The 21,919-nt window shown below is 39.7% G+C and overlaps 1 protein-coding gene across 1 annotated transcript; it reads right to left on the minus strand.

Moving 5' to 3' along the window:
• Nucleotides 1-3,495: 3,495 nt before the first annotated feature.
• On the minus strand, nt 3,496-16,127 carry LOC134634806 (tumor necrosis factor ligand superfamily member 10-like). Its single transcript, XM_063484198.2, has 6 exons — nt 15,967-16,127; nt 14,849-14,974; nt 10,394-10,451; nt 10,185-10,280; nt 9,438-9,679; nt 3,496-7,019 (listed from the first exon to the last, which is right to left on the minus strand). Exons 1-6 carry the CDS (start codon nt 16,072-16,074, stop codon nt 6,810-6,812), a joined length of 840 nt encoding a protein of 279 aa, XP_063340268.1. The 5' UTR covers nt 16,075-16,127; the 3' UTR covers nt 3,496-6,809.
• Between the last annotated feature and the right edge of the window lie 5,792 nt (nt 16,128-21,919).

The raw sequence follows: 21,919 nt of genomic DNA on the forward strand, positions 1-21,919 counted from the left end.
AACAAATGTATAACAAATAGCTTAATGAGTAGAATGGTATGTACCTAAAAGAATATGAGAGAACAATTACATTTATTTTGTCTAATATTGTCAAAACAAATCTGAAATCAATGTCAATACCATGATGTTAAACATAAATAACAAATAGTGCAATAAAGTGACTTTGTGTTGTCACATTGCAGGGTTGAAATAAACTTAAATAAACAACCTTATAAATTTTCTAATGTAACATTTACAAAGTTGTAAAACTTCATGATAAAAATGTAGTGAAAAATAAATAAAATCACAGATTTTATTGATGTCAAGGTTTATATTCTACACACCTCATAAAGAATTGACTGGATATCAGGAAATCTTAAATGGAAGACCTTAGTTTAATTTCAAAATTTAAAAACAATTTAACTGGCATTCACAAAGTCTAGTTTAGAAGCAAGTGTTGTTACTTGGTAGCATTCTTATTATTACATTAGTTTAAAGCATTTTCAAAATGAACTCTATTATCGTTCCTCAAATTTACTAAACAAATGCCTTTATAGAATCACTTGTAAATATAGTTTAAAAGAGAATTTAAAAAGGTTGTCAACATATCCCCAAAATGTGATTTTAAAGAACTTTTATTGCCTGGAAGTTAAACAGTCACACAGATCAGACACTACATATGTGTGTGTCTATAAATTATTAATTGCAATTTCTGTTCTTTATCCAGATGTTTACATCCTTTCTCAGTATTCTTTCATATCTCAATATTCACAGTTTTGTGGATCATGTTTTCTGTAAATTGTACTATTATTATTACAACTGTATAGATTACAGTCAGTCAAGTGAGAACAGGTCTCCAATATAATATGTTCTGCTATTTACCAAAGCTTTTTAAATACATCTATTACAAACCTAAAAACTCTACAAAATGGAAACATTTCATTAGATTTAATTTCTTTTCAATCAATAGATTTTGTCCCAGTTCCATCTATATTATTACAATTACAAGTAATTTCTGGGGTAATTTCGGATTATTTATTTTCTAAGGCAAATAAGTTTGTGCAAAATGTTAAAATAGTTATAAATATTGTCAGAAGAATTCATCTCATTTGCCAAAATCTTACCAATCATTTTTAGCTTAATTATTAAACATGATGCCTGATATATTTGGTTTAAAATCTTGGTCTTCTGAAATTTCCAAAATTGTTTCATTTTCTTCTGCATTACTTAAAAAATCTGTCTCCATGTTTTTAAGTCTATTTGTAACAGATTTATTTATCATACCTTTATTTAAACTCAATGATTGTATTCATTCTTTTTCAGACTTTTTTGTGCCATGCCTCTTCTGAATAATATGTCTTGTAAAAAGGGCAAATTATAATAATGATAATCAGTAACAATTTCTTTCTTTCTAATAATAAAACTTTTACAAAAATAAGACAAAACAGACGTGGACGTCATCACAGCAATCGAAAAGCTAAATTACATCAATTTCAAATTAAAATCTGTATTAATAATGTAATTGGTGAAACTACTGACAAACATCAAAATCTTATATTTTCATATTAAATGAATGTATTTTAAAAGACCCACTGACTTTATAGATTTACATTTTATTTGTAAATTCATTTGTCTTGTTCTTTAAATTCTGAGATTCCTTAATGATTTGGTCTCTATTCTTTTATTGATATTGAACAACTGAATATAAATGAAGTGCTTTACATCCAAGCTACATCCAAGCTCTCACTGAACCCCCAATCCCAGAGAGCAGCCTCAAACTCGAAGGGGAGCTCAACACCGTCTTTGCTCAGTTTAAGCCCCCCCCCTTACCCAGCACACCTCCGTTTCCCTCTAGGAACATGAGGTCAGGAGGAGACAGAACGGTAAACCCCGCGAGCCAGCTCTGATAGCATCCCGAGGCTGTGGTAAAAGCTTGCGCCGATCAACTGGCAGGCATGCTCACCAGGCTGTTCAACCTCTCCCTGACTTATGCCACCATTCCCACCTTTCGCAAGGCCTCCACCATCATTCCCATCCCCCCCCCCCCCAAAAAAATGGCATAGACAGCCTCATTATCTACAGCACCATAGCCCTCGTGTCTGTAGTCATGAAGCCTTTCGAGCACAAAGTGTCTCAGCACATCAGAGCCTGTCTACCGCCTCCCTCGACCCCCACCAGTTTGCTTACAGAGTCAGTACACAGAGGATGGCATCACATCACCCTTCACAGAGCGCAGATCCATCTGGAGAACAGAAAGAGCTACGTGAGGATGCTCTTCGTGGACTACAGCTTAATGTTCAACACCACCACTGCAGACATCCTCACCATCAAACTGCACCATCAGTCTGACCCCCCCCCCCCCCCCCCCCCTTCTCTTGTTTTGTATATATTCCTCTTGATTGTACATATTTCTTCTGTTTGATATTTATTCCTGCTATCTTACTATTGATAATTTACTCCTGCGCAGTTGGTGTTAAGCACCCATTATTTTGTTGTACATGTACAATCACAATAAAGGGCTATTCTATTCTATTCTATTCTATTCTATTCAGAAAGCCTGACTCATTGTTCTGTTCTCTTATGTTTGCCTGCTTTTAGACCCGAGGCATGATTTGATGACTGTGTCTGATATCGGGCTCTTCGATGTTGCTTTCGTGTTTCTTATTTGGAGAAAAAACCTGGTTACACGTGCACTTGTCATCTGTTTAAATTTAAAATGTAATTTATAACCCCAGGTATTTCACATGAGGTACGATTTGTGCCCACGTTTAAAAAAGTTTTGCAAATTTAAATCATATAAATCACATAGATCTGTGATTTTAAGGAGTCATGTTTAACTGATTTAACCCCCCGTAGATCACAAATAATACACGTTCACACCTTTTTCTTATTTATTCAGCTGCTTATTTGTTTTGTTCCCTGCTTTAATGCATTCACATTTCTTTGTTAAACTGCATAATTTTCTGTTCTCTTCAGCATTTAATGCTCTTAATTTATAACCACAAACAAACAACAACCCTTCAAACTTTGAGGAGGATGAAAGTAACTCAGCTTATTTGGTTTTCAGACCTTTAGAGAAAGAAAAATCTCCTAATCCCAGGCTTCTTCCTCCATGACTTCTGCAACCCGCTTGCTTGCTCGTGCTACCAGAGAACATGCTGTGCTGCTGCAGCCTGACATCACATTACTGAGTGTGCTTTTGTGGTTTTCCACAAACGTGGTGGTATTAAGTTATGATTCATAATCAATAAATCATCTTCAATATTTTATGAATAAAAACTCAAACACTGTTTTGTTTTTGAAAACACTTTGACTGCTCAGAGAAGAAAGGCACAATATAAATACTGGTCCATTCAGCAGATGTTTTCTAGAATTTCTTATTATATCCTTAAGAGCTGACTTTCTGGACTCATACAGTTTGCCAACCTCAGCTTTTGATTAGAGCTTGGGCTTCACCCTCGTCTCCAGTGCCCTGTCTCTCACATAAGACAATGGACAAAAATCCAAAGAGCTTTTTTATTGAGTCTTTATTTCACATATTTACACCCACAAAAATTGGATTATTTACATTCACATTTAATTGTCTGGCAAAGAATTTAATTCTTAATAACCTTAATATGAGTGTCCGTTTTTGATGCCTTTCCGGGAAATAAACTGAAGTGGACAAAGAGGGCTGAGTGCAGGCGGATGTTTCTACATGGAGGCTGAATTTAAGGTACTGGCTTCATTCACATCAACGTCCCAGTCTGATCGGGAGTGAAAGGGAAAAATAGCATGGACTGTTTTGTAGTAGATCCACTTCACAAATAACTAACCCCAAAACACAAACGTGAAACCACATTTTTACATCAAAGTTGGTCCGGAGTTAACAAAAGACTAGACTTAACAAAACTTAAAACAACCACCTTTACAAAAGTTTAAACACGCGTTCTTAAACACAACTTACGAGAAATGATTGTGCTTTGTTTTATTTACATAAGTAATACAGTGAATGTTGCATTCATGTCTCTTTATGTCACGTTAAACTCAACTAAATCTTGCTGCATCCATCAGTGAATACAACAAAATACCTTTAATGGGGATACTTGAGATTGAATTCATAACCAGATTAAAAGTATTCGTTGCTTAAAGTTACATTACCAGGTGTAGTCTTGTGTTCAGCAGCATCGAGCTGATCATTTTTGTGGTAATGGTAAATATTTGGAGGGGGTTTACATTCACGCCATCAGCAGATGATGATGATGTTAATTATAGCAACTTCTCCAGGTTTTCTGCACCTTAAATTAGAATTAGGATTTTATTTTTCATTCCACACAGAATGAAATTTGAGGCCAGCTGCTTTAAACAAGCAAAAACTGGAAGAAAAAAATTGTTTGTGTGGTTTGTTTGATGCTCTAGTTGCACATGAAAACAAACATTTCCTTGGCAGGACAGTAGACGTGACCTGGAACTTGTGAGGGAGTGCACTGGTTTGATTCCCATCGCATAAAGTTTGAAATCACTTGGCCACCAGTTTTTACTGACAGCTAGCAGACAGGAAAAACCTGGTCACCTTATTTGTTATATATTCTGTTCTCACGCTTTATTATTTTTAAGACTTTTGAAAGACTGAATAAAGACCTTTTTCAACAATTGAATTTCTTCATTTCTGATGCCCAATCATTAGTGCTGTACCAAACAATAGCTGCTCTGCTCTCACAAATCACTGGGACCTAATACGAGAGATCTGGAAGGTTAAATCAGGCTACGGTCCTATTTGATTGCCTCAAACATTTGTTTTCCATCATGCACCTCTGTCTGGTCATGTCTGCTAAGGTTCGGGGCTGCAGACCATGTGTGAAAACAGCTTTTTAATTTGAATTACCTTGGAAGGCATCTGCAGTGTTGTTCACTACAACAATGTGGAAAGCAGCAGAGCTACACAGACAAGAAAACAACATATTTCTGCTGTTTAGATGCAGACCATTTTCCCGAGTCTGAAAGTCACATCTGCAGTTAATCCAACATAGCATGAATACCAACTGCAAGGGAGCATTCAATGCACCTCTTGGAGAAAGGTTGGAGTGGACGAGCCAAATGCTGGAAGTCTGACAGAAGAAAGCGAGACTGCGGTCCTGGTGCAGACAGATGCACCACAAAGTATAGACTGTAAGCAGCCCTATTTCATAGTCCCAGTATGGTTGTCAACATGATGGGTCGGTATATTAAGTATATCTGAAAGGCAGTAAATTGTCTCTAAGGTTTATACTTTTACCCACATGTTTGTCCACTGACTGGGGGAATATCAAGAACAAAGAGTTCACCAACTCAATACTTAAATGATTATTATAAAAATAAAAAAATATAGCACAGCATTTACACCTCTAAACAGGAATACACCTAAAATTTCTGTGTGGACTCAAATGACTTTTATACAAACATTTCTTAATGGCAGAACTGAAAAAAACTGCAGCAGGTATTGCTTTTGTTTATTTGTGACTGGTATATCCAAGCCTGGTGGGGAGCACTGTCCCCTCAAAGCAAGATGGTTCCTTGGTTTAAACTTTGTGGTCAGGTGGGCCTTTTATGTGGAGCTTTTGTGTTCTTCCTGTGCCTCCATGGACTTTTCTCCAGGTGGTCCAGTTTTCTCCCTCAGTCCAAAAACGTACAGGTTTCTTAGTGTTTCTAAATTAGTCATAGGCTTGGATATAAGCGTTAAAGCTCTGATTCTTTGTGCTAGCCCCCTGATGGACTGGAAGCCTGTTCAGGCAACACAGGCAGTTTCAATGGTTCCAACTTTTGGTGGTTTTAGGCACGACTGCTTTGGACAGCAGCAGTCGTGCTGAACAAAGAATAAAAGTTTGACAAACTCTCGGTCTTTGGCAAACCTTCCTGTGGATATTTGTGTTGCACAGCCACTTCACAGCCAAATTGTCTATCAGTTAAATCTACCCCAGGCAAGACCACTATGGCAAAACATTACTTCCATCTGCACTAATTTACTTTTGGCTACATGACTCTGCTCTGGGACCTCTGCAGCGGCAGCAAGACCCTGCAGAGAAGAAAGAAAAAGAGGCGGTAGGTGAAGGTGGGCTACAAAGTGGCTTGCAGGTGTGGAGCAACTGGGCTGAAGCAGTTTAAAATGCATGCCCTACATTACATTTGCCTCAGGGTGTGTAGTAGGCTGTAAGAGTTGATCTGCAGGTTTGCATCTCAGTGTGACATTGAGACCTACCTATCCAAGATTTCAGCTAGTCTGTTGTTTAAGCCTCTGGAGATGCGCGTAATTTTGGGGGTATTCCGGTGTAGCCCGTGGATTAGTTTAGGAACTCCTTTCTAGATTGCATTTTAGCAAATTGAATCCTCCTTTTGCTCTCCACACAGATTGTAGATGACACAACAAGAAATTAAACTGTTTGTGCAACAAGTAGTCTATATTTTGCTGAAGATCTAGGTTGGATATTGCGTCCAGAGCTATGAATTAGGCATTAGATGCCTAGTTGGATATTAAAATTGCTTTTGGGCCTACATATCCTTAAAAACTGTACTTCCACCTTAAAGAGATGTTTGTCAAAAAAACTACACCCCTGGAAAGTCCAGTCCACACTTACTTTAAGACACTCGAATACAAAAGTCTGTTTGGTTTGATAAGCACTCATGCACAGCCACATCAGTGTTTTCTCCCCCCAGAGAACCAGTGTCGTAAAAGTTGTTTGACTTCTCCTTGACTTTTATAGTTTTAAACTCTAGGAGAAGTCTAGATGCTACCACGCTCATCATTACAGCATGGTAGCATCATTAAGCTATTTCATCAGGCAAAACCCGAGATGCCCAGTCCAGGACCTGCTACTCTAGCTGATCAGAAATGCACCGAAGAAGCTGGTCTCCTCGTCCATGTCCACAGCAGATGCATTTGTCACCGTGACGAACAGGCGGTCGCCGGTAGTGAGCGGGAACAGCCCCCCCTGGTGGGCGGAGTGAAGAGAGTACTGGGAACCTCGGGACCAGCAGGAAGTGCGGCTTGTTTTCATCAGCAGGATGGGAGCCGGGTATGAGCTCATCTGTTGGGAGAAAAGCAGGTGAGAGAAATGCGATATGTTAGAAGTGCTAAAGAATGAGTGCTTCAAAGGTGGCGTAAAGGCAGGAATTACAAATTTTGATTTCATGTTTGAGTCTCAACCACAGAGAAGAGAAGCAACCAATCAGCTGTCAGCGAGCTGTCACTGCTTATGATCAGAAAACTCCTAGATTTTGTATTAACGAAAGCTTTCTTGGGAGATGTTTACAAGTTTCTCAATCATACTCTGGTCCAAGAATCTGTCTTTTGCAGGACAAAACAAATCAATTTCAATTATAATCTCGGCTCAGAAAAACAAAGCAAAACACAAAGAAGAACCCAATCCATGTGCTCCATGAGCACTGACCTTAAAATGTTTGGCAGCATTTTACTTATTCATAACAGTTTTTTTCATACATCTGCTTATGTGCTGTCAGTGATATCTGGAAATGTTTACCCATCACTAAATCCATTTCACATAAACTAATAAACACATCAATAATTTCTTTTGGTCTAATACAGTTTTCACACGTACACATTTCAGTTCTCATTCACTTTGAAAGGTGTAATATGAGGTTGTCAAACTGAAACCAGTTGTTTAAAGAGCTGAGAAAAGCTAAAGTTTTAAAGTGCCAGCGCTACTGCCTGTGAATCATATCAAAAGTTGTGCAAGATGGACACTTGTGCAGACTGTGTACACATCACAATTACAAATAAATTGTACTGGTGCATCACACAGATACCTGCTGATTAAATCTTCTTCTTTTGTCCTTTTAAAGAACACCACAGCAGATCATCTGCCTCCAGCTCAGCCTATCCCTAGCACCCTGCCCTGTCACAGAAACCCACTGCAGGTCCATCTCACTAGATCCATGAACCTTTTTTGTGGTCTTCCTTTTTCCTTCAAGCTCCACATTCAGTATCCACTGTCCCTCTAACAAACCACCTCAACTCTGCTTCTGTAACTTTGTGTACACTCCTGCCTTTTTTCTCTCTCACTGCCTGCTAACACTCCTTCCCCCTTTCCCATTTCTTTGTCCTCGGCTAGCATTAGCACAGTTTCCACCGCTACCCTGTTGTCCGAGAATACTGGAGTCAGTCGAGGTTAAACTGGGACCCTACCGATCCAACGTGTAAATCTCGCTCGTGTTTGATTTTGCAAATATTTTACCCTAGATGCTTTTCCTGACAGAACCCTGAAAATTTATCTGGGCTTGAGATCATAACTAGAAGTACACTGGCATATGGCCCTTCAGTGGCTGGTTTCTAAATGCTCACTAATAAAAAACAAGAATATTACTCAGAAAAACTTTAACACAGACTTCTTTGATGGCCTGTACTACACAGTATCATTTCAGCACCAGAGGTTTTCGCTTGGTCGTTCAGCAAAAAACTCAAGTGGAAGTTGGTCAGGTGATAGTTGAGGCAGCTAATTTGGCTAATGCTAATCAGCTGCAGCTTGCCTGGTGAGTGACTGGTTACTGTCACATACCTGCAAACATCAAGCATGACCACTGTTAAACTAGTGAAGTCCAACATTTACATTTAATAAAACATCCATTTACAAACAGATGGCACACGGCCCGGGATGCCTTAAGAAATTGTGACAATAAGTTCAGCATGTTTTTCCACTTCCACAGTCTCCACAGTCACTACAAGAAAGACTATTGTCATAAATAACGGAGAAGCATCAGTGCAGATCCTCGGCTCAACCTCCTTAATTTGGTTTGTTATGACAGGGCATCTGTAATGTCTTTTTCAGAAGGACTCTAAAGACTCCGAACAATGATTCAGAATTCTGAATTGGCAGAAATTAACAGTTTGAACAAACACTCTCATGAACTCATCAGCTTTAAAACTTGCGACACAATCCTCACACAAAGCCCAACTATTACATCCTCCTCCACCAGACTGGATGCCCCAGTGGGCTCCGTCTTCGACATTTTTATTTTAATTCATTTTTGAGCCAAAAATAAAAAGCACAATGGATTTGAATGCCCATTAATACACAAACATAATGCTAGAAAAATGGCTCTTTTTCATTTTTATGGGTAAAATATGTCCCCTTTAATTGAAGTTTTAGCTGACAAAGCAGAAGCCAAAGGTTACTCGATATTTACAGCAATTCTGTCTGAATGCTTATTAGTCATCATATTTTACTAGTCAGACACCATCCTAACACACCCCCACCCCAGTGACTCAACAGTCTGCGATGTTCTGTGCAACAAACACTAAAAGATTACAAATAAATGTGCAGATAGGTCAAGACAAGCTGGATTTAATTCATGCAGGAGGAGTTTTGTTTTATCGCCAAAATGAATAATTTGACTGATGTATGAGTACAGGTCAAACCAAATATTTACAACACTAGACGAGTGAAAGAACAAAAAGTGATAAGTTAGTTTATGAATGTGTCTCTCACCTTCTTATAGATGTACTGCAGCAGAGGTTTCCCCCTATCCTCCACCTCCTCGCTGTCCTCTCCATCCTCCCCCAGGTGGCTGTGTCTGAAGTAAGTCTGGGCGTAGACGTAGTAGAGGCCCGGCTGCGACACCACCAGCTCTCCATCCACCAGCTGGACGTCCTGGAGGAAGGCCAGCCCCTTACGGCCCTCCCACCATGAGATCTTCTGGCCATAAACGCGCCGCCCAGCAAAGACTGGAGCTGAGGAAGTAAGGCAAGTGGACAACATCAGATTCTGTTATGCAATCAAATGTGATGACAGCAAAAACTTCATTTTAAAGGTGGTGGAGTTCAACAGTTTGTTTTAAAGACTCCTAATAATGAGGTCAGGATATGTAAAAGTAATCATTCAGAGCCAAAAACTCTCAGTTTTGGGAGTTTGTTCTACTCATAAATCTCTATGATGTCAGTGAGAGGGGATATCCCTAATGTGGTCATCTTAGGCCCAGAAGCCGCACCCAACTGCTGTCCAAATTTTGTTAATGAGGGGCATTCAATAAGAAGAAAGTTGGCTTAAAGGGGCAAACAGTTTGTTTAAGACAGGGGATCTGGCTTATTTTGAAGTGTAACTCATGCAAAGCTAGGCTAGTAGAGTCCAAGAATAAAAATACAGAGGTCCTTTTTAAATTGAAAGGTCACCCTGTGCATGCTGTTTAAATTTTGCTCTAACGCAATCCGCCTAGTGGTCACTTTCAGCAGCACTCACCTCCTCCTGCTCGCTCCAGTTTGGGGACAAAGCTGCCCGTGACATGAGCGGCAACTTTGGGGCGAGAGAGAGAGAGCAGCACCTGGGAGACTTCATCTAACATAAAGGAAAGGATGGAAAATACACCCAGAAAAGTCCGATCAGAGGATAGATCAGTATTTAGTAGGTCATAGGTCAGATGTTTGCATGTTTCGGTTTTGCTTTCTCACCTTTCACTTCCGACGAATTCTGCCTCAGCCTCTGTCTCTGCCTCTGCTGAGACAATGACTGTAGGAAAAACAGTGGTAAAGTAAGATTTTTGAGTAATATGTCTGTAACATTAAACATAGTAATAACCTTTCACCACTTTATCTGCCGAGCGGGGCCATCAGCTCATACCGCAGACCTGCCAAGTAGCGTCTTATCTAACTTTGACCCTGTAAATGTGCTGACATCAGATCAGGAGACTTGCTCCTTTGAATAAAAAGGAGTCTTCATGTTAACGTTGGCAACGGATTCTTTCCTGGAAACGACCCGTCTCCAATTTCCTCGTGTTTTTCATTTCTTTTGCCAATTAATTGGAAACTACTGCCAAACCAACTAAAACCATTTTCTAAATAATGGTTCTGGACAGTTTAGCTCAGCTGCAGAAATGTGTTTTAAAAGAAAAAAAGAAGAGGCTTTCTGAAAGAATCTGAGAAAAGAGATAAGACATCATTTAATGATTATTTAGCGGTCAAAGAGATGATCAGAACATAATAACAGGTAACTTATTTGAATATCCCCAAAAAGATGAAATAAGTGTCGGAGATTAGAGATCCATGCATACTTTAAAAACAAGATGTCACTGGATAGTTTCAGCATGGGAATACTAATAGCAGGTTGTCAGTCTGACAAACTGCTGGTCAGCCGGTTCATTGCTTTGGTTCAAACGGAAACATTTTCTCCTACAGGATCAATTGTCTTAAGATGTCTTTTTTATGCAAATAATCCTTCTTAGTGGAAAAATCCTGCCGGTATTGGTGCTAGCACATTTGTAGCTTCTTTGCTGGACACTTCGCTAAATATACACTGTTGGTACCAGGTTGAACCTCCTTTCGACTTCAGAGCTGCCTTAATTCTTCACGGCACAGATTCAATGAGATGATGGAGACATTCCTCAGGGATTTTGGTCCCTATTGACACAGTTGCTGCCGATTTTTCGGCTGCACATCCGTGATGTGAATCTCCCACAGCGTGCCAAAGGTGCTCTGGATTGAGATCTCTCGTGTTCAAGAAACCAGTCAGACACGATTTGAGTGTTGTGACGTGGTGCATTGCTCTGCTGCAAGGAGCCGTCAGAAGATGGGTACGCTGTGGTCATAAAGACATGAGCAACAATATTCAGGCAGACTGTGGTGTTTAAATGGTGCTCAGTTGGTGCAAAGCGGCCCACAGTGTGCCAAAAAAATATCCCCCCACACCATCATTTATATGATGAACTATTTATACAAGGCACGACTTATCAATGGTTTTATGTTGTTTACATTAAATTCTGACCCTACAATCTGAACGTTGCACCAGAAATTAAGACTCATCACACCAGGCAGACAGGAGAGTCGTCTGCTGCTGTAGCTCATCTGCTTCAAGTTTTGACATGTTCTGTGTTCAGAGAAGCTCTTCTTCATACCTTGGTTGTAACGAGTGGTTTGTTACTATCGCCTTCCTTTCAGCTCAGCTCAATCTGGCATCAATGAGGCATTTTCATCCAGAGAACTCACTGTCACTGGATATTTCCTCTTTTTCAGACAAGTGTCTGTAAACCAAAGAGATGACTGTGTGGGAAAATCCCAGCAGGTCAGCAGTTTCTGAGACACTCAGATCAGCCTGTCTGGCATCAACAACCTTTCAAAGTCACTTAAATCACCTTTTTTCCCCATTCTGATGATCAGGTTGAACTTTGCCTGCATGTCTAAATGCACTGAGTTGCAGCCATGTGATTGGCTGACTAGATATCTTTGTTAACAAGCAGCTCAACAGGTGTACCTAACAAAGTGGCCAGTGAGTATAAAAAAAATGATTAAATTAGGTTTAATTGACGCTATGAAACTTTACTGCGTAATACCTTCTGGTCAAAATCTCTGTGCTAATATGGCTAATAGGCTATAACACCAACACATCTGCAGCTATGGGTGTTTTTTAGGTTTTTACTATTCACCTGCCTGTTGAATGTGTTTTTAGAGGAAATGCTACTGTAAATTCAGATTCCTTCTGAGTTTAAAAACCCAAACCAACGTCCTGGATCAGACCGTCTCTGTGTTGTTTATGTTCTGAACTAAATTTAATCAACCAGCGGAATCGGAAAAAATCCAACTTGAAGTATTTAGCAGAGCAGCAAAGTCAGAGGAGGAGAGAAGGGAACGAAAACAAACAATGTGCACAAATAGCAAGCAAAAGAAAATGAATATGTTTGCTGTGTGTGTGTGTGTGTGTGTGTGTGTGTGTGTGTGTGTGTGTGTGTGTGTGTGTGTGTGTGTGTGTGTGTGTGTCAGTGCAGGGCAGGTGAATGCATTCCTGTGCTGATTAAACCACACAGGATCACATCACATCTCCAGCTATGAAGGAGTTCATTGTGCATCCGCAGGCAGTGATTTGGATCATTTCAGTTTTTCTTTCTTCAGCGAATATCCACAGGAAGCCCCTAATAATGATAATAATAATGACCCCTCTTTGAGTTTAAGAGATAAAGCTGCCTTTATTCTACATTTTTCTTTCTGCCAATGAATCCCATGGAAAACAATAAATTAATAGTTTTAGGATAACAATGGAGCCCTGTTAAACAGAAGCCTTGTTTTTTTAGTCGTACTCCTGCTCTCCCGTGGTGCCCCTCTTGTGTTTATCATCAAGAGTAAAACTCCCAGCTGTGCGGAGTTCCATTAAATAAGGGACAGCGGAATAAAAAATAACAATAAACCTTCTTCAGCATTTGCTTTGTAAGCATTTTTCAGACTTTGCAGCTGGGAGGAGTGTAGGAGGTTAGCAATGTCTCCAAAGCCCTGTGGGTGGGGAGTTTTTGATGCAGTGCAGTGAAGGAGAAGAAATTAAGTTTTGAAATCTCAGCAGCTGGCCAAATCATTCGAGTCATTAATAGAGATCGGCTGAAACCGATATGCACAGCTCATTTTCAGATTTTACCAAGCGGAAAAACTCTGCAGCTGAAACATGAAAGCAACTCTGAGCTGCCAGAAGCTGCAGATCCTCTAATGACCACTTGAGGCTGACTCTAAAGCGAGTCAATCCCCCCCAGTGACTCCCAGGTTTAACATGTACACCTTCACAGCAGAAATAAACAGGTTTACTGAAAACGGTTTTGATTCTAGTGACTAATTGAACCCTTCATAGTAGCTGTATGAGACCTGAATTATTTGAAGTTTATTAAGGCTGCGCATCTGATGAGTGACAGGTAGCCTGTAGCTCTCTGCTAATATGTGGATTCTGGATACCAACAGCTTTTCCAGTAAGTCTTTGTCTCTTCTTTGGTATTTTATCACTATTTCTAAGTACTAATTATCTGATATATGTGTCTGTAGGTTACAACTAAACAGTCTATGGATGCAGCAACAACAACAACAACAGTATGGCATCAGCCAAAGTGCTATCACTGAGGCTTCAGAAGAGGCTTTTAGAAAGAAGCAGGTGACGTCAGAGGCATTATATTCAGAGCAGCAAGTTAAAAGCCAATCAAGTTGCTGTGCATGTGAATAGGAGAGGCGGTTTCTGCTGTGTGGTAGCAGACAGCTCTCTGTTGGTTAAATATAAAGTTGCATTTAAGTGTCTTCTTACTTTTTCTTGGCTTCCTGTATCCATAGTGTGCATAAACATGGCGCGTATTCAGCATATGTTGAGTTGCTGTTTGTGTCGGCACTCTAATGAACGAATGATAACATTTCATCACTTTTCCTAATACTGGTTTACTCATCGTGTAGTCAGTGTGGGGATCTGGAGTGTGTGTCAAACGTCTACAATAATGAATCTGTTAAAATGTTTATATTACTTTGTAACCAACTTTGAGGTTTAGTTTTAAAATGTTTTTACAATGAACACACTGTGTTTATACCCTGTTTATTTTAGCATAACTAACAACATTTCTCTTAGACGTTTCAGTGACGTTCTTCTTCTACAATAATGAAATTATTTAGATGTGTTAGCTGTTATGTTGCTTGTTTATTAGTGAAGTTAGTTATTTGTAATACTAGCAAAACTCTCACAACTTCATCTTAAAGACTGGTTTTGTCAAATCTGTAACATAATTTTAAAATTTCAATGAAAATGAACTTAAGAAATGCTTATTTGCATCACTGGTATTCCTGCAGGATGAGGTCAAAATGATCCCCTTATGAGGTTTTAGTGTTAAACCTCATTTCGGGGCAAAGTAGCCAAACATTATAAGAGGGTTTTATCAGATTTGCTGCTTATTCTCTACATGTTTTTACATCCCACTGACAGCTTAAAGTTAAGACTCTTTCTCCCTATTAATTTAGACTGTAGCTTTAAAGTAAGCACCCTGATTTCTTTCACAGTTTTAATTTAATTTCAAAGTAATGCCACAGTGGCTGCATTCATTGTTTACATACAGTTTGTGGATTTTATAGGTCAGTTAAGTTCTGAGAGGTAAAAATAAGCGATAATTCCTCGTGATACTGTACCTTCTCGATGAGGAGGTGAACCTGCTGAGTGACCTGCCAGCATAGATCCCCTCGCACATCCGTGATGCTCTGCAGGTCAGTGCCCGTCAAACAGGAGACACTGCTCCTGGCAAAAGTCTCCTTTATCTGCGAAGAGTGAAGGTATGAAGAATAGAATGGAACAAGTGGAGCAATGTCTCTTTATTTTCCCATCAAACATTCCTGACACACCTGACGGTCTCTCTGGTTTCATTTCATTTGCCAGCAAAACCAAAAGTTGTTTTCAAGGTCTGTTCGCTTTAAATACATAATTTTACATGCTGATGTTAACTTTATTGCACCAATTTTTCTTTCTCGTTTTTTTTGTAGAAAAATGCCCATTGTCCACACTAAAACAATTACTGTCTAAAGAGTTGGCTTTAGAACCTGAGTCATCATAATTTCCTGGCATGCATCCCTTTCCTTCCTTGTCATGTGTTTAAGTTTCATTTTCCACATATCGCTGCTGCATCTCATCTCTGGGTTAATGATTGATTACTGTAAACAAAGGCTGAGAGTTGTACTGGACTGAATCCATCTGAGCAGAGGACTCTCAGATGTACTTCACCAAAAGTGCAGTCAGGGCAGCACAATCACACTCGCAAAAATTCAGGCGCATAGGTCTGTACAAACTCTTCCAGACTGTCACAGATGATCGTAAAATTATCTGCAGGCCACCTCTCCTGCTGCTTTTCTTTTTAACTTCCTTGTTCTCTGTTCTACGTTTGCAGCTGCAGAGAAAAACAAGGTGTGTATGTTTGCGTGACATTGCATTGTGCAAACCTAACTCCAGAGCAACATAAGTGACCTGCATTACAATGTGTAAAAGAAAAGAAAAAAAGAAAAAGAAATTAAAAGTGGGCTATATGTTCTTTGGAGCGCAGCAGCAACACCAGAGCGCAAAACTAATTAAAGTGGTTTGCTCCAGAACTTGTCACCGCTCAACTGCGCATTAAAACTCTAATTAAGTCAGCAGCAAAATGAAGTAACACGCGGCTGCATCAACTTTGCCCCCGCCTCGCTGTGCGCAAAGCACGGCCATGCGTAAAAGCCTCCGCGCGTCCCTGACTCTTCTGCCCGAACTTTAAATTCTTCCTTACCGAGTTGAGAGCCGTTGTGAAGTGCAGCACGGTGATGGTGACGACCACAGTCTGCAGCAGAACCGCCACCAGCAGCAGGACCCCGAGCTTCGGACCGGAGCCCGTCATAACGACAGACTGCCGTCCGGTACCCGACCAGCGCCACCCGTCCCGTTCGCAGACGTCCAGAACAAGAACAATGGCAGAGAGCTGACTGCTTAACTTCTACCCTCTCTGTCCCCTGCAAGCAGGAGGAGGAGGAGGAGGCGGGGCCGGGCCTGAAGAACAAGAGCTTTTCCCTCTTTGAGATTTGTGCTGCAGGGATTATTGTTTCATTTCTGCGCTGAAAAAACACAGATAGCCTTCTAGTTTATTGTGAACTCTCATATCGTTGCTATAGATCTCTGCTCCGAGTTTTACTGTGAGAAAAATGCCTTTGACATGACCAGAGATCATGTTCTGAAACATGCTCAGAATAGCTCAGCAGTTGGATTTTGGAATGCACAGGACTTTCATAGAGAGTTTGTGGAGGCTAACCTAAACGAATGATTTCACCACTTGTATTAAATCTTTATGATTTTGGGGTCCAGGGCAACAATGGAACAGCTGTGTTTATCATTAGTATCCTAAATGAATTGTATCTTTTATTTTTTTTTAAAAGAGCAGGAGTTCAGATGTAAGGGGTCATATGTGTGTATCGGCCACTTAACTTTTGATTTGGGGATTAACTTTTTCTAGTTTCAAGTTTTTCCTGCTGCCTGGTGTCAAGTTAATAAGCTGTTAATAAGCTGTGTTCCTTTCCATAAGGAAGAGGAAGAGCATTAATTCAGCAGTCATGCCTTACATAACAAATGGTATCTAACTGTATGACTGAATAAAGTGTATTAATTAGTACAATAACAAATACAAACTAAAATAAGCATATTTGTTATTCACCTGCTGTGTCATTTCAACTCATTGTGAGTCTTTACTACTTGCTGCTGTCATTTTACACTTGAACTGTATCCTCTGTGGCACCTCCTTTTACTGCTCAGACATGCACAAGCATCACACTTGGCAAGAGGTGAGGTGAAATCATATTAATTGAGTTGACAACAACAATGTAATGTAATATCTCTTCCAACAAGTATTACGCTGAACGAGTGAGAGCAAGAGAGACAAAGAAGCCAACAGGGAAAAAAAATGTAGGAGGTTTTCAGTCATTTCAGTGTGCTTGACCACAGTTTGTGTTGAGGTCAAAACTCTTTACAGCCTCCAAACTGCTGGTCCTTTGTAGTTAGCTTCCTCCGTGCTATGTTAATGCTGTAAACAGCGAACAACACAGGAGTAGAATGAATAAATTGTCCATTTGTTATTTTGTCATTTGTTAAGATTTTAAGACATTTTGAGACTTTTTTTGAGATTCAGGTCTTTCAGTAAGTTTTGGATTGATACCTGATCCAAGTGTCACATTTTGGCATCATTTTTTAGCACTTTAAGCTTTGTCCTTCAATGAACTCCTTCTTGGAAAATGGTCAGATTTAGATAATATTTTGTCATTCTTATCTTTAATATTCTAAAAGTTTAAACTTTTGCTACAGGATCCAGGGTGCTGTAGCAAATTTCAGAGAGAAACAATACCGAAGTTTTAACTCCAAAGCACATGCTTAGGAGTTCCATCTGAAGGGATCAGCGTGCATGAAATTCTTTGGCTGCATATAATATCCCAAGATGAGCAAAACAACTTCTTGCAGACATACCCGAAATCCAACAGAAAACTGAATTTACTGTGTAATTACTGACATTTACAGGCCTTATACGTAAAAACAAACCAAGAAAAACCCTGTGCAGAAGGTTGATCAGGTCATCGTATAGGAAAGGTTTAAAGCAGGTTGGGAAGCTTTTGACTTTTTATTGACCAAAGACTCTGTGGTGCAGGTTTTAATGCCGGCACTGTCCATTCTACCCTGTATTTATTATTCCTGATAAGTTGCATGTATGAAATTCTGTAGCCACACATATGAAAAAAGACTCTTGTATCATCACCTTGAACTGTCAAGACTAATGGACTGTTAGAGTCAGGTGCACACTCGGGAGAGCTCAGTTCAGTGCATTTATTTACAGTGAAGAAGCTATTGCAAATGTGCAAACAGGGAATGGTGCTCCAGGGAGGGGGGTCCAATGCAAAGCGGTCCAAATATCCACTATGTGCAGTTTTCTCACTCTCACGCTCAAGGTCACACCCACCACAATGGTGGAGGAAATCCAGGAACCTGTGCACAGGGAACAGAGGGTCAAAATCCGCAAAGCAAGGAGCAGAGCAAAAACACATGTAGATAGAAGCTGGAGCAGAAGCCAGGGAGGTTAAGGGACCACAACATAAACCTAAAATGATGTCAGTCATTTTAAATTTACTGTGTTATTATGGTGCCATTTTTACTATTTACAGGCTTTTTACTTTCACCAAACTCCTCACAGAAAATGTATCACATTACCATATTTGGTCAGTTTATTCTTATAGGATGTTTGTGACGCTTTTGTTTCAAACCTTTGAGTTTTTATTGAAGGGCATGTAATTTGTAATTTTATATGTTTTTACCATGAAACATCAACCACCCTAAAAACTTAATAACTCATATGTACATAGCACATACTCAAAGGCCTCAGCAAATACGTGGCATTTTAATTGTTTTTAAAAATGTCCAGAAAAATGTCCACTCTGAACACAGCCTAGTCTCCGAGATCTACAATGGGTCATTGCGGATCTCACAGACTAGGCTGTGTTCAGAGAATGGAAGCAGCAGCAGTAAAGGCTCTGTCCCCAAAGGACTGCAGTCTGGTGTGAGAGATGGAGAGTAAGCCTTTATCTTTGAAATACAGAATTTAAAATGGGGAGTAAGGGAGGAGAAGGTCAGATAAATACTGTGGAGCACATGCATGTAGGGCTTTATAGGTGAGGAGAAGGATTTTATATGAGAAACATGTTTTATATGCAGGGTTTGATAGGGAGACCAAACAAGCAGGAACAAAGGTTTCAGCTGCAGAGTCTGAGCGCTTTGGCTGGAGTCTGGAGATGTTCTTTAGTTGGTAGAAGGCAGAGTTACAGATGGATTTAATATGGGGTGAGAATAACTGGGTGGAATCCAGGATATGACAAGCAGGTTGCGGACCTCTGGAGATGGTGAAATATATCATCCATCAATGTTAAAGTACAGATGGGCAACTTTTTGAAGCAGTGATTTGAGAGCCATAACCAGTTCAGTTTTATTGTTGATCAGTTTTAGAAAACTGTTTGAGATCCTGTTTTTGATTTCTCCCAAGCAGCTGGTAAGGAACAAATGGGAGTACTGACAACTGTATGTCATCAGCATAGCAGTGGAAACTGAAAGTGATGAAAGGAAGAGGTCCCAATAGATCCTTGAAGAACTCCTTGGTTGACTGAAACAGAGGAACATAAGCATTTTTAGGCGACATATTGTGTTCTGCCAGTAATGTAAGACTGAAACCAGAGCCAATATGAAAGAAGAAGAAGAGACTTTCTCAAAAGCTCAAAAAACATCTTGTGTTTTAAAAGAATTCTGCCCTGCAGGGAGCTCAATATGCAAAATTCTGCAAAAACTGCTGTTCTGATTTTGTTGTGCAACTGTGGCAACATCCCAGCTGTTTATAGACTTTGTGTTCCAGCAGATTCCTGGAGAAATCAACCGTGTCAACATCAAATATGTTCAGTCTCACCATAATCTAAATTGCAAACCTTTTGACTTTTTGAATGCCGTGTTTGGTCTGTGGTGCCATAGTAAATTTCAAGGGGAATTTTGCCTGAAATTGGAAGTATCACTCAGTCTATCCCAATATTCTCATGCTTGATGAAAGTTCTGGCAGCATGAGTATTCTAGCAACAAGAAAGACAGCCTTTGGAGGACAGGATAAAGTTAAGTCTTGTTTTACACATGATGTGCAGCAACATGAAGCGTATTTTTAACTAGGTGTTTTCTAAGAGATTTGTAACTCCTTTGTAACATCCTGTAATAGTCCAGACCTGAATACATGCCTTCAATAAAGCCCATCGACTGCAGCGTGCCCCGACACGCAACAAGGTGCAAGGGCCCATGATCGCTGCTTGCAGCCTGAGCAACAGATATGTTTTGCATCAATGAACAACAGCCTTCTGATTTCAGTTAAAAAAAGGGGCATTCTCAGGAGAAAATCATAACTTAGAGTTTACTTCAAAGACTCCGACCACCTGAAGATATGTGTCAGGTTGTATAGTTAGCAGACTTTCCCAGCGTTCTCTGTTTTAGTTCAAAATGTCTCTACATATTGTCATGGACCATAAATCCATCTTGTTTCTGTTGGAGTTGAGGATTGAAAAAAGGGCTTTTTAGAACTACAAAGGGTGAAAAATGATCTGAAAATATAATTGCCTGGTACCTTATATTTTTCACTGAAGGTGTTGAACCTTATTGCCTATTTTTGGACATATTTTCTCCTTTGGAGCAAATAAATGATGAGAACACTTTGAATGATTGCACTTTCTTGGAAGTGTACAGGGTTTTGATGTTCATGCGTTGAACATGCCTCTGCGTTGAAGGATAAAGTCGGATGGAAGGAATTTGAGGTTAAATGATGAAGTCGGTATGAAAGAAAGACAGCTGCTGCCCAACTTTACAGAAAAAATAGCTGCACTGACATTTAACCTTCAAACAATGGCGGCTAAAAGCCAAGTTTTGGGCGTCTCAGTGATAGAGTTCATTTTTTGCTTCCTGGCTTGAGTTTAAATTGTATATAGCTGTGGGATGTGCTGCGATTCTGCGATGCAGAGACGAATTAAAGGAAAAGGTTTAATGTTCAACCTTGAAAATGCAGAGAGGGGATCTGGTGTTTTTGTGATGGTCATTTTGCTCACTCGGTCTAGTTGTCCCCTCAGAGGAAAGGTTTTTCTGCAATTACAAACTCGATTGGGATGATCATTTTTATCCTATGATGACACATTTCGATCCTGCTGGGAGTGGTCTCTTCCAGCATGACAGTGTTCGTTTTTATAGGGCACATGGGGTCAGTGGATGATTTGATTATTATGAAAAATGATGTGAATCATCTGCTACGGCTTTCACAGTTAATAGATCTCAACCAAATTTAACACCTATGGGAGATCTTGGATCAACACCAACATCAAAACACCAAGTGAATATCTTTTGCAGGAATGGCGTTCCAAACCCTTCAACGGAGTTTCAGAATCTTGAAAAATCAATGTGAAGGTTGATTTTTAATGTGTTTCTCATCTGTGGGCAATACACCACACTTATAGCATGTGTTGGCTATGAATAAAAGACATTCAAACTTTGTATAACTCCGTACAGTATAATGTGTTGCATATACAACGCCGTTCACACTTATGTATCAAACCCAATCTGGAATAAATTCCCACCTGAACCCCTCCAAATCAACTTTTACTTTGATGAAATTAATGTTTTCAGAGTTACAGCCTTCAAAGTACAGAGCAGTGGGTTGAAATGTTTAATTCATATTTTTTTCCACAATATTTGAGCCCTCATAACTTCCTAACTACAGGAGATATCCACATGAATTTTTCAAGACTGTAAAAAACACTGAGGTCTGTTAAAAACTGAAACCAAATCGGTTGTACATCAACTCCAAGTGTCACAATCTAAGCCAAAATCTGTTTTTTTTTCCTATCACCAGCTTCAAGCATCAGAATCACAGCAGATATACTAGTTTCTATAGAAAGCAAGCAAAATGGTACAAAAGAAAGAAGCATTGGGACCACTGATTGACAAACCTCAACAACATTTTGGGTCCACTGTTAAGGGGAATATCACCATGCAGGATAAGACGTTATCGCATATGAGAGGTTTTATTTTCAGTGTTGATTCCACCTTCTATTCAATTTCTTCCGGGTCAAAATAACTTCCACACACAACAGAATAAACAGATAACTCATCAGCTTATCTTTGGGGTTATTACTTTAAAAACT

Source organism: Pelmatolapia mariae, linkage group LG9 (genome assembly GCF_036321145.2).
Source record: "Pelmatolapia mariae isolate MD_Pm_ZW linkage group LG9, Pm_UMD_F_2, whole genome shotgun sequence".
Lineage (NCBI taxonomy): Eukaryota > Metazoa > Chordata > Actinopteri > Cichliformes > Cichlidae > Pelmatolapia > Pelmatolapia mariae.

Coding starts and splice junctions, on each gene's coding strand:
- LOC134634806 (XM_063484198.2), bottom strand. CDS start 16,074: ATGACGGGCTCCGGTCCGAAGCTCGGGGTCCTGCTGCTGGTGGCGGTT. Junction 9,680..10,184: donor ACTGGAGCGAGCAGGAGGAG/GTGAGTGCTGCT, acceptor TTACTTCCTCAG/CTCCAGTCTTTGCTGGGCGG. Junction 7,020..9,437: donor TGCAGTACATCTATAAGAAG/GTGAGAGACACA, acceptor TTCTCCCAACAG/ATGAGCTCATACCCGGCTCC.